This window comes from Mustela nivalis (assembly GCF_964662115.1).
Source record: "Mustela nivalis genome assembly, chromosome: 1".
NCBI lineage: Eukaryota > Metazoa > Chordata > Mammalia > Carnivora > Mustelidae > Mustela > Mustela nivalis.
Window position 1 is genome coordinate 212,015,731 of NC_139020.1, and position 13,192 is coordinate 212,028,922.

At 51.5% G+C, this 13,192-nt stretch overlaps 1 protein-coding gene across 2 annotated transcripts in view; it reads left to right on the forward strand.

Annotated features, from left to right (window-relative positions):
- The first annotated feature begins 7,493 nt into the window (after positions 1 to 7,493).
- The window catches only part of MLLT1 (MLLT1 super elongation complex subunit), a 64,765-nt gene continuing 59,066 nt past the window's right edge, over positions 7,494 to 13,192 (forward strand). For both annotated transcript variants that reach the window (XM_082734331.1, XM_082734332.1), the window contains exon 1: positions 7,494 to 7,710. In XM_082734331.1, the coding sequence (XP_082590457.1) occupies positions 7,699 to 7,710 (12 nt within the window). In that variant the 5' untranslated portion in view covers positions 7,494 to 7,698. The remainder of the gene's footprint in view (positions 7,711 to 13,192) is intronic.

Genomic DNA, 13,192 nt, shown 5'->3' on the forward strand with positions numbered 1-13,192 from the left:
TTACCCAGGACCACACAGCCTGGATTCGAACCGGGTCTGTCCTTCTCCCGAAGTTCCTTGCACCACAGTTAGTCAGCAATAACAGGTCCACTGTTTCCAATCCCTTTGAATTTCTTATTCTAGAAACTGGAGGTTCTTCACCTCTGGCTCCAAGACAGATCATGCTAGGAAGAGAGGGGGGGCAGAGAGGGAGGGAGTTTCTGCAAACTTACAAAATTGCCTGCAAAATATTGTCTTGGTGTTTTTGGTGGGGGAGAGGAGCTATACCTCCAAGAGATTCTCTAAAGGGGCATTTGGCACCCTGGAAGTGAAAAACCTTCATTCAAAACCTTCTGATGGGGATAAGGGCAGATAGAGAAGCACCTGCCTCTTGTCCCCCACCCCCACCACACCCATGCTTCTGTCCCTAAATACACAGCAATAATTTGTCTCCTGTGTCTGTCTCCTGGGCCCTGCTGACCCAACCTCACAGCTTCCTCTTAGCCTCCTGACTATGGAGGCTACAGGTGGGTAGGAGATCTGGAGACGTCTTGTCTAATTGGAACCAGCCATGTGATCTTGGCAAGTCCCAGTCTCTATCAGGGAGGACTCTTTGGGACAAAGAATAAAATGTTCAGCTCCAGCTGGCTGAAATGACAAATGCACCATCAGCAAGCATATATATTTTTGAAGTTAAGGATCCAGCTGCCCATATAGCTGGATCCAGGCTTCCAGTGATGTCACCAGGGGCAGTCTCCCTCTATTTCTGGTCTACCTCATGGGTGGGAGGTAGCTGCCAGCAGTGCTAGGCTTTAGATCCTTCCAAGTTGAAAAGTATATACCGGGGTGTCCGGGTGGCTCAGTCAGTCCTTTGGCTCAGGTCATGATCCCAGAGCCCTGGGATTGAGTCCCCTATCGAGCTCCCTGGGAGCTCTGGTAGTCCCAGAGGTAGTTGGGAGTCTGCCTCTACCCCCTTGCTCATGCTCTCTCTCTCCAAATAAACAAAATCTTTTAAAAAATGATTTTATTTATTTATTTGACAGACAGAGATCACAAGTAGGCAGAGAGGCAGGCAGAGAGAGAGGAGGAAGCAGCTCCCTGCTGAGCAGAGAGCCCGATGCGGGACTCGATCCCAGACCCTGGGATCATGACCTGAGCCGAAGGCAGAGACTTTAACCCACTGAGCCACCCAGGCACCCCTAAAATATTTTTTTTAAAGAAAAGTATACACCAAAGCTCTAAGTGCACATGCTCAATGTCATTAGTCAGTAGGGAAATGTAAATCAAAGCCATGAGATGCCATTTCATATCTATGAAGTTGGTCATTAAAAAAAAAAAAAGAAAAATAAATGTAGGAGAGAATGCAGAGAAATTGGATCTCTTGTACATTGATAGAAACATAAATAGGTGAAACCACTGTTGAAAACAGTCTGGCCATCCCTCAAAAGTTAAGCACAGAATTACTATACAACCTGGCAATTCCGCTCCTAGGGATATACCCAAAAGATTGAAGATATATATTCTAACAAATACTTGTACAAAAAATGTTCATAGAAGCACCATTTGATTACAGTCAAAGGGTGGAAAGCATATTAATGTCTATCAACAGGTGAACTGTTCAACAAATGTGGTGTCTCCATAAAATGGAATATTATTCTGCTATAATAAGGAGTGAAGCAGGGACTCAGGCTGCCATGTGGATGAATCCCGGACACACGATAGTCAGTAAGAGAGCCAGACACAAAAGATCACATGGTATGTGACCTCATTTATATGAAACACCGAGAACAGGCAGATCCACGGAGACAGAAAGTGGATTTGTAGATGCCAGAGGCTGAGAGGAGGGAACGGTGAGTGACAGCTAGTAGGGATGAGTTTCCTTTCCTTATGTCCTGGAACTGGTACAGGTAGCAGTTGCAGAACATTGTGAATGTCCTAAATGCCACTGAATTGTACACTGTAATAGGGTTGGTGGTTAATTTTGTGTTATGTGAATTCGGGCACATAACATAAACTTTTATTGAAATTCAATAAAGCTCCCAGAGTCTCTCAGCTGGTCTTAGGTCATGGCCCATGCCATTAAACCGATTCCAGTAGCCACAGAGATGCAATCCTTTGATCAGCCAGGTTTGGATGTGTGTTTCCTCTTGGCAGAGGGGAGCGCCACTCTAACTGGGGTCGGAGAGGGGTGTGGGACAAGTAGGGGTTGGGAGTTGAAGTCCTCCCTCAAGCCTTGTGTCATGAGTTGACATTCTCCTGGAAGAGCTGCCATTTAAAAATTCATACAAAGTGGACTTACAGGTTCATACCGGCCCTGGGAGGAGTACGGGATCAAGGATTGTTTCACAGAGGACAAGCCAGATGCCCAGTGTGATGCCCTCTTCTGGGGGTAATGCTTTGTTGCACATATTTTCCGTGGGCTCCCCAAAACTTTCATGGCTCCCTATTGCCGATGGGATAAGGGTCAATGGCTTCGGTGTGGCATTCAAGATCTGCTGTGAGTTGAAGGTAATCTAGGGTGGGACTCCAACTGGCCACTGGGCTCTGCTCCAGCGAGGTCAGACTCAGTATTGCTATGTGTGGTTGTGTGTGCCTTTGTGGCTGGCAAGAAACTTGTAGGTACAGGGAACATGCTGGAGATCAGGAAGAGGATTCCCCCAAATTCTGATGGGCTGAACCGTCTACATTGGTGAAATGTAGGGGGGAGTAAAAGCCAAGCCCTCCCTGTGGGTGCAACTAAGCTGGACCACTAGGGGGCGATAGAGACCTAATGTAGTAGCCCTTCAGCCCCAGGGGGCAAGCTAGACTCCCTAGGTTCAAAATGATACTTTCTAGCTCTGGGAGGGACTTGGGCCACTACTTAGAGTCTCTCTGTGTATCAATTTTATTGTTTGTAACATTGAGATAACATGTATCGTGCATTTTGCCAGGGGCCCAAATTACTATTTATTTTATGTCTTTAAATCTACTCCCTTTGCTCACCCTGGTGTGTTTAAATAGGAAACATTGTGTCACTTTAAGAAGTCATTTCTTATAGATAAGAAACAACTAGAAAACTGGATACAGTAACAACAGAGAGTGTTATTAACCGCAGCTCAGTGATTCTGTATGCAGTCTGAACATTAGAATCTCCAGCTGAATGTAAACAAAATGTGTGTGTGTGTGTGTGTGTGTGTGTGTGTAGACGTAGGTTGCTCTCTTACTCCAGACGAATAAGACCAGAATCTCTGAAGGTGGGATTTTTTTTTTTTTTTAAAGGCTCCCGTCACCGGTGTTTTTTTACAGATTATCAGGAGATTTCAAAGTCCAGGCACCAGATGTGATCACCTGTCCCAGGCTCTGAACTCTAGATCTGTTCTCTTGTCACTAAGATAGATTAGAGAGTGACAGGGAGGAGTTGAAGACACACGAGCACCAAGCCAAGACTTTTTCTTGAAGGAGTTAGAAAGACTGAAGAGAAATGAAAAGGAACCAATCTTCTATGTGATTCAGTATGATTTCATTTCATGGAACAACTGTTTACTGAACATCTACTTTGTGGCAGGCACTGTCCTTGGGATACATCAGTGACAAAGACTCCCGCTTTCTTGGAGTTTCCATTCCGTCTAGAGGAAATAGACAAGAAACTTAATAAGTAAATATGTCTATATTACAAGGTGATTAGTGCTGTGGATAAAGGAAAAATTAGATCAGAGTCACAAGAGTTGGAGAGCTATGGTTGGGGGGACAGAATAAGATGGGATGGTCAGGGTAGACCTCATTGAGAATGTCCCTGGCTCTTGCCATATACTCACCACGGAACTTTGGAGTAATTCGCGCCCCTCTGCACCTCAGTTTCCTCACCTGTAAAATGGGGGCAACAACACCTACCTTCTGGTATTGTAATGATGAAATAAGATAATACCAGTTTGGACACAGCTGGTGTTGGCTATGACAGTGCCACCACTAATGAGAAAAAGGGGCAGCCCTCTGTTGACCTCCTGAAGGAAGGAATACAGTGGTTCTATTTTAGGCACAAGATGTATTTTTAAAAACTTTTGCTTTTTATTACAGAAATTTACACATACAGATATAAAGCATAAAAAATAGTTTGATGTATCCATCCCCTAGATTTAACAATGTATAACATTTGCTATTTTTCTATTTTGCATCTATTTTTTAATTAATACATTTAATTTTTAAAAAGATTTCTCTGTTTCTCTATTTATTTATTTATTTGACACACACAGAGAGGGGGAGTGCACGAGCAGGGGCAGTGGCAGGGAGAGAGAAAGGCAGGCTCCCCGCAAAGCAGGGACCCAGGACCCTAGGATCATGATGTGAGCCGAAGGCAGATGCTGAACCCAATGAGCCACCCAGGGGCCCCTCATTAAGGTATTTTGAAGGCAATATCCTTCTAAACCAATCCTATGCCTCTCTTTAAAAAAAAAAAAAAAAGACATTTTCCAACACTACCATAATCTTATTATTGCAACTAACCAAATGCATTTTCAAGTATCAGCTGCTACCATCCATAGTCATTCCTCCCCAGTGAACACAGCTTATTTGTTCAAAACCCAAGGTCCAGGGACAGACGCCCACATCGCAGTTCATTGTGAGGCTACCTCCTATGCCTCTGGGCAGTCACCTTTCCTCTCATTCCCTCCCGTTGACGCAAGGAAGCCAGGGCTGTTGAGATCCTATTTTCTAGATTTGTCTGCCCGTCTTCTCATGATCTCATCTTTCACGCTTCCCCTACATTCCTGGGTTTCTCCTGTGAACTGGCAGTTAGGCCATTAGGGGTGAGACCAGATTCAGGTTAAACTTTTTGGGCGAGAACTTTCTTTTTGGTGCCGTGGACTTCTCATCACCCCTAGCAGGAGCCCGTCATTCTGCTTGTCCCACTGCTTTGCTACTAAGGGTGGTCACCGAACCAAGGTGGTGACAGCGTGATGTCTTCCATGGTAAAGCTACTTGTTTCCTCTTTGTATTTAGCAAGTGATCTGAGGGCAGATCTTTGGTGAACATGAGACTTTCCAGTCCCCTGTAACCTTTCAGGGAATGGTTTCAGCCTCCATGGATGACTCTTGCCCACAATGGTTTTTTCATTAGTGGTTTCAAAATAGTGATTTTTTTTTTTTCTATCATCCTTTTAGCATTATCAGCAGGTGTTTTTCTGTGCAAAGGGCTTTCCCTCATCCACTGGGCTGCTTTCATGCTGCAAAGGCATGGTAAGCAAGGCCTTGATGCGGTTGTCACTTTTGAAAGTAATGAATGAGCTACGGTGTTGTTCTGATATTATTATGGACTCGTGGATATTTATATGTTCATGGTGTCAAGAAATCCGTTAATTTTTTAATGTGGTAAAAATATACATAACAAAATTTATGATTGCAACCATTTTAAGTGCACAGCTCAGTGGTGTGACACACACTTACACTGTGGTCCAGCCATGCTCATCATCCGTCTCTAGAACTTTCCATCTCTCCTGAACTGAAACTCTGACCCAGGAAACACTGACTCCACACCCCCTGCCCCACCTCTGGCTCCCACCATGTCCTCTCTCTCTCTCTCTCTGTGGAGAGGACTCCTCTAGGGACCTTCTGTGAGGGGAATCAGGTGGGATTTGTCCTTCTGTGTCTGGCTTATTTCACTGAGCATAATATCCTCCATGTTTTAAGACTAAATCATATTTCATTGCATGGATGGATCCCATTTTGCTTGTCCATTCAACTGCTGATTGACATTTGTGTTGTTTCCCCGTTATTCTTTCCAATTCTTAAAGGGTTGTGCTTGATTTAGTGGGAGCCCTGGAATATAGTTTTGAAAACCCCCAACAGTTCAAAATTTAACTTAACGAGAATTTCCCAGATGAGTAAGGGGGCAGTGGTTGAGTTCCTGAAGCTTTTCCTTGCAACAACTGTAGCTGGAAGGTTTTTCACTGCAAGCTTCCTTTAGAGACAAAAGGCTAACCCGCCAATTTTTGTCCCTTTACTGGGGACAGTGGTTCTGAAATTTGATTAAGTTTCACTATCGTCCGCAGGGCTAGTATGGCCATCCCTCTGGGTGCAGGTTGTGCACCCAGAGTTTCTGATTCCATAAATCAAGGGAGATTAGAATTTGCATTTTGAACAAAGTTCCCAGGAGATGCCGAACCTGCTGGCTCAAGGACCACTTAGAACTACTGATCCACTTACATCCGGTTATAGGATTAAAAAAAAAAAAAAGTTGTACTCACATCAAAGTTGCTCCTTATTTTCTCAGCAGGTCCTTCATTTCTTCCCCCCAGCACGCCCAGCCCTAGATCAAAAGGTAGGGTATTACTATGACAGCGTCTGGCCTTTTTCAGAGTCTTACGTGGAATTATGTTCATTCCAAAGTTACTGATTTCCTGATGTTCTTCAGTACAAAATAGCACCCTGATTACCTAAAGAATACTTGGCCGACACTTAAAAGTGAAGGCGGGGTGGGAGGGGGCAAGAAAACCTCCAAGCAAACCAAAAGCCCTAGTTTAATATAAGAAGAAATCTAAAATAACTGCACAAAGGCGCCTGGGTGGCTCAGTTGGTTAAGTGTCTGCCTTCATCTCAACTCATGATCCTGGATGGAGCCCTGAGTCAGGCTCCCTGCTCAGCGGGGGGCCTGCTTCTCCCTCTCCTCCCTGCTTGTGCTCTCAGTCACTATCCCAGCCTCTCTCAAATAAATAAATAAAATCTCTAAAGAATAAAATAAAGCATACGAGTCCCCAAGTTGCAGGCAGAAGTCCCATTGTCTGAGAGACGAGTGGCTTGCAAGATCCTAAAAAAGATGGAGCGGTATGTCTCTGTCTCATCCAAACACAGTTTACAAATTGTGAAATTATATGATCACGGGTAAATTAAAAGGTTTTAGAGGGGTTAGGGGAATGATCAATTTCATGGATGAAATGAGGCTTTCTTGATCATTTTAATGCAGAAGATTTCAAATGTGTATCATCGAAGTCAGTGTGAACTAAGACTACAAGGTACTGAGCGTCCCCATTTCACAGATGTGCAAACTGAGACTCAGAGAGGCTAGTCGACCAGGCTTTCCCTGATGCAGATCCAGCATTGGAAAATTAATTTCTCGCTCCAGAGCCCGGAGCCCATCCCAGGACACGGTAGCAACCCGTGGCCAGGAAACAAAAGTGTTCCTAGGGCACCCTCCCCGGGCCTCGAACCGACGCCTCAGCTGGACCAGGTTAGGCTCAGGCCCCCGGGAAGCTGCGGCCACGAGGCAGCGCCCCCTGCGGGCCGCAGTGCGCAGGCGCGGCACGCCCGTCCCGCCCCCGCCCCCCTCCACGTGCGGCGCACACCTCGCGCTCCCCTCCGCCGGGCTCGCCTCGCGCCTCCCTCCCTCCCTCCCACCGCCCCTCCGGTTCGGGCTTCCCATTGGCTGGGGGCTTCGTCCCTCCGACCGCAGCCCGGCAGGCCCCCGCCAGGCAGGAAGTCCCGCCCCAGGAGCGGCCGTCCGCGCTGCAGATTAGCCCAGGCGGCTGTCAGTCGGGGCGGCAGGCCAGAGTCGGCGGCGGGGGCCCGCGGTCGGTGCGCGACCCGGACTGGCGGTGGTTTCCGGTTCCGCGGGGCTGGCGGGCGGGCGGGCAGCCGGGAGCGGCGGCGGCGGCGGCGGCGGCGCCCGACAGACAATGAGGGCGGCGGGGCGGCGCTGAGCGGCGGCGGCGGCGAGCGACGCGGGGCCCGGGGGCGGGGCGGGGCGCCAGCCATGGACAATCAGGTGAGGAGCGGCCGCGCCGCCCCGGCGCAGCCCGCCGCCCGCCCGGTCCCCTCCCTCCCTCCCACGACCCGCCCGCCCGGCCCTCCTCGGTCCCGGCCTCCCCGCCCACGCTCAGCTCCCGCCCGCCCCGCTTTGTGCTCGCCCGCCGCTCCCCCGGCCTTTATGTGGGGCGGGGGCGCCCCTCCCCCATCCGCGACCCCGGCCCGGCCAGAGCCCCTCGGACTTCTCTGGGGGTCCGGACCTGGCCCAGCGCAGAGCCCCCTGAGACGCCCCCCCCCAAACCGCAGCCCGGCCCAGACCCCCCGGGATGCCCCCCGGTGATCCCAGTCCAGCCCAGAGCCTCTGGGACGCTCCTCGGTACCCCGGCCCCGGGGCCACAGCCTCCGCTGGCGGCTCAGACTCCCCCGGGAGTCCCCCTGAGACTTCAGCCCAGCCCAGCACCCTGTGGGACGCTCCTCGGGCCCCTGAACCAGCCCAGAGCCCCCACAGGTGGCCCAGAAGCCCCTGAGATGCCCTTTGGGACCCCAGTGCGGCCCAGAGCCGCTTGGATCCCAGCCCGCTCCAGAGTCCCCGCAGGCACCCCTGGGGACTCCAGCCCCGGCCAGAGAGTCCCACAGCTGCCCCGGGACCCTTCAGATCGTCAGATCTGGGCCGTACCACCCTTCTGTGGGTCCGGGGCCTGACTGCTTTTTTCTCCGGACCCTCGGCCCTGAGTCCCTTCAAACTCCCTGAGCCCGCAGCCTACTGCTGCTTCTTCCTTATCCCGAGTGCTGGGGTTTGAATCCCCCCACACCTCCCGGAATCCCTGGGACCTTGGTGCGGCCTCCTGCTTCCTCAAACCTAGGCCCACCTGAAGCCTCCTTAGCCCTCATTCTCTCCAGGACCGAGCTTTCTCTCCCCCTTGATCTGGCCACTCTGCCTTAGCCTAGGTGACCGTTTTCCCTTGAACTCTGGCTGGGGCCTGGGTGTTTCCCACAATGACCCAGGCCTGCGTTGAGCTCACCCCCTCAGCCCGATCACTTTGGACTTGGGCTTGCTTCCTCAGAGGCTTTGACACCCCCACCCCCCCAACCCTTGATTCCTCAGCTCCCTCTGGTCTCAGGCCCCGTCAGTCCCTCGGTCCCTAGAGCCTGACGGGCTCTCTTTCACCTTCAGACCTTTCTCTTGGACCAGGCCCAGGGGCATTTTCTGCTCTGACCTGGAGCCCCCTAGCCTGTCAGACCCCAGATGGCTCGCCCCCCTCAGCGTGGGTCCTCTGTGCCTCTGCAACCCTGATTGACACTTCCCCACACTTCCCCCCGGTCCAGATCTCAGTCTGCCTTTTTCACCCTCAGCTGGCTTCCCTTTGCGGACCCCAGTTCCCCAGCCCCCCTGTACGTCTCTCCTTGCATTCAGGGTCTCCCACTTCCTCCCAACATCCCCAAGCCTGATGTTTTGTCTTTCAGCCACTCTCCTCTCCCCACAGCACACCCCATATCCCTTCCTTCCCCAGCATCTTAGAGCCTTGCTCCAAACTCAGAGTGGTTCCCCAATCTCCATAAACTCTCCCCATGGCCCCTTTCCCTCCGTCTGGAAACCCGGAGTCAACTCTGTCAGTTTAAGTAAACCTGAGGCCTTTCAGGCCCTGGTCCTGCCTTCACCAGCTCTGCACGTCTTCTTCCCAGTACCCACGCCCCCTCCTCTCTCAAGCCCAGAACCGGTGTGGCCCCCAACATGGGGTCATTTATTTCTTCATCCTTGCCCACCGCCCCTGGGCTTCCAGGGGCACGAGGCCAGGAAGGGCGGTGGTGTGGGGCTCTGGGGGCGGCCGCTGAAATTTGCAGTTGGTGAGGGCAGGTTGGGGCGTCCCTGGCTGCTGGCGCCACTGAGGCGGCTCTGTCTGGTAAGGTGCTGTGTGGCGGTGAAGTTTCAGGGGCCCGTCCCAGTCACCTGTGGTGGTGCAGGATCACTGTGGCCTTTCTCTTGAGAGGTGGGGTAGAGTTTAGAGCTGTTGAATGGTGGATTTCTGTAGCGTGGTGTGAGTTCACTTCTCTTAAAGGTACTGAGTTTGTTGCTTCCAGCCTGTGCTAAGTTAGAAAACAAAAGAGAATATACCTTCCGTGTCCACTTTCAATGAAGGCCTCCCCCCCCCCCGTGGGAAAGTCTTGTTGGGTACCACGCAGGCATAGAATGTGACTCCCTCCTGTCGCCCCACTTGCTAGTCCCCCGGGAGATATCTTCGGCCCACATGTGTCCATTCCCCCATGATTTGCCAGGCCCTGGCTGTCTGGGTTGCTGTCATTTATGTAAGTGGAATGGTGGGGATAGGTGCCATTCTTGGCCGTGACAGAGGGAGAGAACAGTCCTGCTTGAGTGGACTGGTGATCACACTTGGGCTAGGAGAGAGATCGCCACTGCCCAGTGGGCAGCCGCTAGCACCCGTGGCCGTTGACATTCATGTGCATGAGAATGAAAAAGTCAGTTTCTCAGTGGCACCAGCCACATTTAAGTGCCCATTAACCACCACTCCTGAGCTGTTGGCTGCCTTCATAGGCAGCTCAGAGACACAATAGTTCCATCATGGCAGAAAGTTCCACGGGCCAGTGCTTGTCTAGATCCTTACAGAAGTATTTGCAAGTGAAACTGATCCCAAAGGAAAGTAAGTGGCACTTTGTAGTCTGATTCTCTATTCCTGGCTGCATTTCTGCCACTCTGTGAGAGGCCTGGGAGCTCTGTCCCTTCCTGACAGAGGTGGCACTCCCTGGGAAGACAGGAGGGAGTGGTGTCCTTTACCCAAGTGGGTAAGTTGGCACTGACTGTTCCAGAATGACTTTAGTGCATGGAAAATGCTTTGAATTCACCAGAATCTTGGCTTTCGCTTTCTCCCTTGAGATGCCCCAGACCTGTAAATGCCTCAGCCTGATGGGAAACAACAGGACTTTCCCTAAGGGCCCCTTGCCCCACTTGCTTTGGGAAGGTTTCATTCTCTTTACTTCCCTGCCATATTCTCTAGAACTTTTCAGACTCCGCTAAGAAGGGGGATTCTGCATTTTACTCTGGGCTCCCAACTTCTCAACATTGAAATCCTTTCCCCATGGCCAGAAAATGTCTTTCCTGTTTCCCTTTTCCCTGACTTTAACTCATCTGCTTGATTTCCTTAACCCTCAGTCCAGACCTACAGGTCCATTGTCTGTGGTGTTTGTGTTTTGGGGGGTCACGTCTGGGAGACATGGAGGGTGTGGAAGGGTGGGCACGGGTGAAGGCGGAGCAGATGGCGAGAACATGGAGAAAGGAGGCTGGAGACTGCGTCTCTAGGCACAGAGGTGGCCTAGGCTGCTAGGGGTGATGTCAGCACCTGAGCGGTCCTGTTCTCTGTAGGACCAGGGAGCCCTCCCTTTACAGAAGCACTGAGCCTGTCACCTGAGGGGGGCAGCCAGCCCACTGAATCACACAGTTGAAATGATGCTTGCTGATTCTTCCAAGTTCACATGTGAGATACACTACTGTTGACAATCCTCTGTTCCAGAGAGGTTTGTTTCTGACAGTGATGGAGATGTTTATAGAGATGGAAATGGAGGCTCAGGAGGGTCCCACAAGGAGTCAGGACCAGGTGGGATTCCTAGGTGACTGTGTCCCTTTTCCCAGACCTTGGAGAGAAACGCTCAGATTTGCACAGAGCACTGTCTTCAGGGTGACAGGATTCTCCCTGACCCAGCTCTCAGACTGTCACTGGGCAGTTGACCTGCTGAATGGTCTGTCCTAAAGTTAGTACGTTATATAGTTTTTGAGGTAGGAACCAGAATCGTCTTTACCTTTATAACCATCATAATTCCTTTCTTTCCCTTTTTCCGTCCTTAAGATTGATTTATGTTAGAGAGCGAGAGCATGAGAGTGAGCGAGCTGGTGGGGAGGGGCAGAGGGAGAGAAAACCTCAAGCAGACTCCCCGCACAGCGGAGCCTGATGCAGGGCTTGATCCCACGACTCTGAGATCATGAGCTGAGCCGAGAACAAGAGCTGGATGCTGAGCCCACATCCCCATATCCATCACAGTTTCTAACTCAAAGTTTTGCACTTTGCTTTGCCAACTGTTGGTTGAATAAAAGTAACTAGGAATCAGTCACTTTGTATCCAGGCCCACCTGGCATGCGTCAGAAGCCTTGATCAGGGTTGTACTCCTTCAGAGCACGCTGCTTTCTGGAGATCTTTGTGGCCAGCCGGTGCACCGTCCCCGCGGCTGCGGGCGTGAGAGTTGGGACACGTGTGTAGCATAAACCCTGTCCCAGCCTTCCTGGCCGGCTGGCAACGCTCAGTCTTCTTGGGAATTTGCAGACTAAGGACTGGGGGTGTCATTGCATCTCCCCATGGTCTGCACACTTATCCTTAGTTTCCAGGGAGATATTCACCGAGCCCCTTCTTGTCCCTTTGTCATTAACCTTATGCCCTGGGCCAAAGGGATGAGGCCAGATGAAGAGCCCAGGTACTAGCCACCCTCGCCCCTCCCAGTCCCCGCCGTGTGTCACTGGTTAGAAGACCAGAGCCTCATGCAGGGGTTGTGAGAGCTCCTTTGGCTCTTTCCCCACCTCTGGGAGGGCAGTCTTCAGCTTGAGAGGATTGTCACTGAGGGATCCCCATCATGTTCCCATCTTCCTTGTGTTCTGATCCTGGTGGCTGCTCTTAAGAGCCCCCCCAGCTGGGTCTGGGGGGAGAAGTTTCTGCAAAGAGTGTTTTCTCCGGTCTGGTGCTGCTGTCGCACTGTGGGGCCAGCACCTTCTCACGCCTCCGTAGCTGTGGACCTGGAGCAGCCGTGCCAGCAGCCGTGCCAGCCCCAGCTGGACTTGGCACGGTCAGTCTAGGCCAATGAGGGGAGAAGGCTCTTCGGTGTTCTCTCCTCCTGGGAGGGGAGGGAATTGTTGCATCTGAGGGAATTGGATCCGGTCGCCAAACTCCAGGCATAATTATACCACTCAGTAAAGTATGCAATCCCAGAGGAAAGGGCGTCTGTTGAAGAGAACTCCCACAAGGAAATCAGGGGAAATCTTACAGTTAAACTTATTAAAGACCTGCCTTTGGGGGCCCAGGCTGAGGGCAGGGTCCATCGGACGCAGGAAGAATCCAGTGAGGAAAGGCCTTTGAAGCAGCGGAGCTGTTGGAGGGAGGCTGGCCTACTCTGCCGGGCGCTGGCCGTGTGAGTCCACGCTTGGGGGGGATCTGTACTGTCCAGTGAGCAAGCGCCCTCCGGGGTCTGTTTGCCTGGCCTGCAGGGCGTGGGATTACCACCCTTGGATTCTAGTGGATCTGAAGAGAGCAGTGCCCGGCCAAGGCCTTCAGCCCAAATCTCACACCCCATCGCCCTCCGTGCCCCACAGTTGCTCCATCTCCATCTGAGGGCATAGAAGTGGCACAGTAAACTCTTCCCAGGCAGGCCCAGAATGTTTCCCCTTTGTTCCCAGCTTTTGGAGCGGGGAGTGGGTGCCAAAGAGGTTCCCAGGGTTCTGGGACATG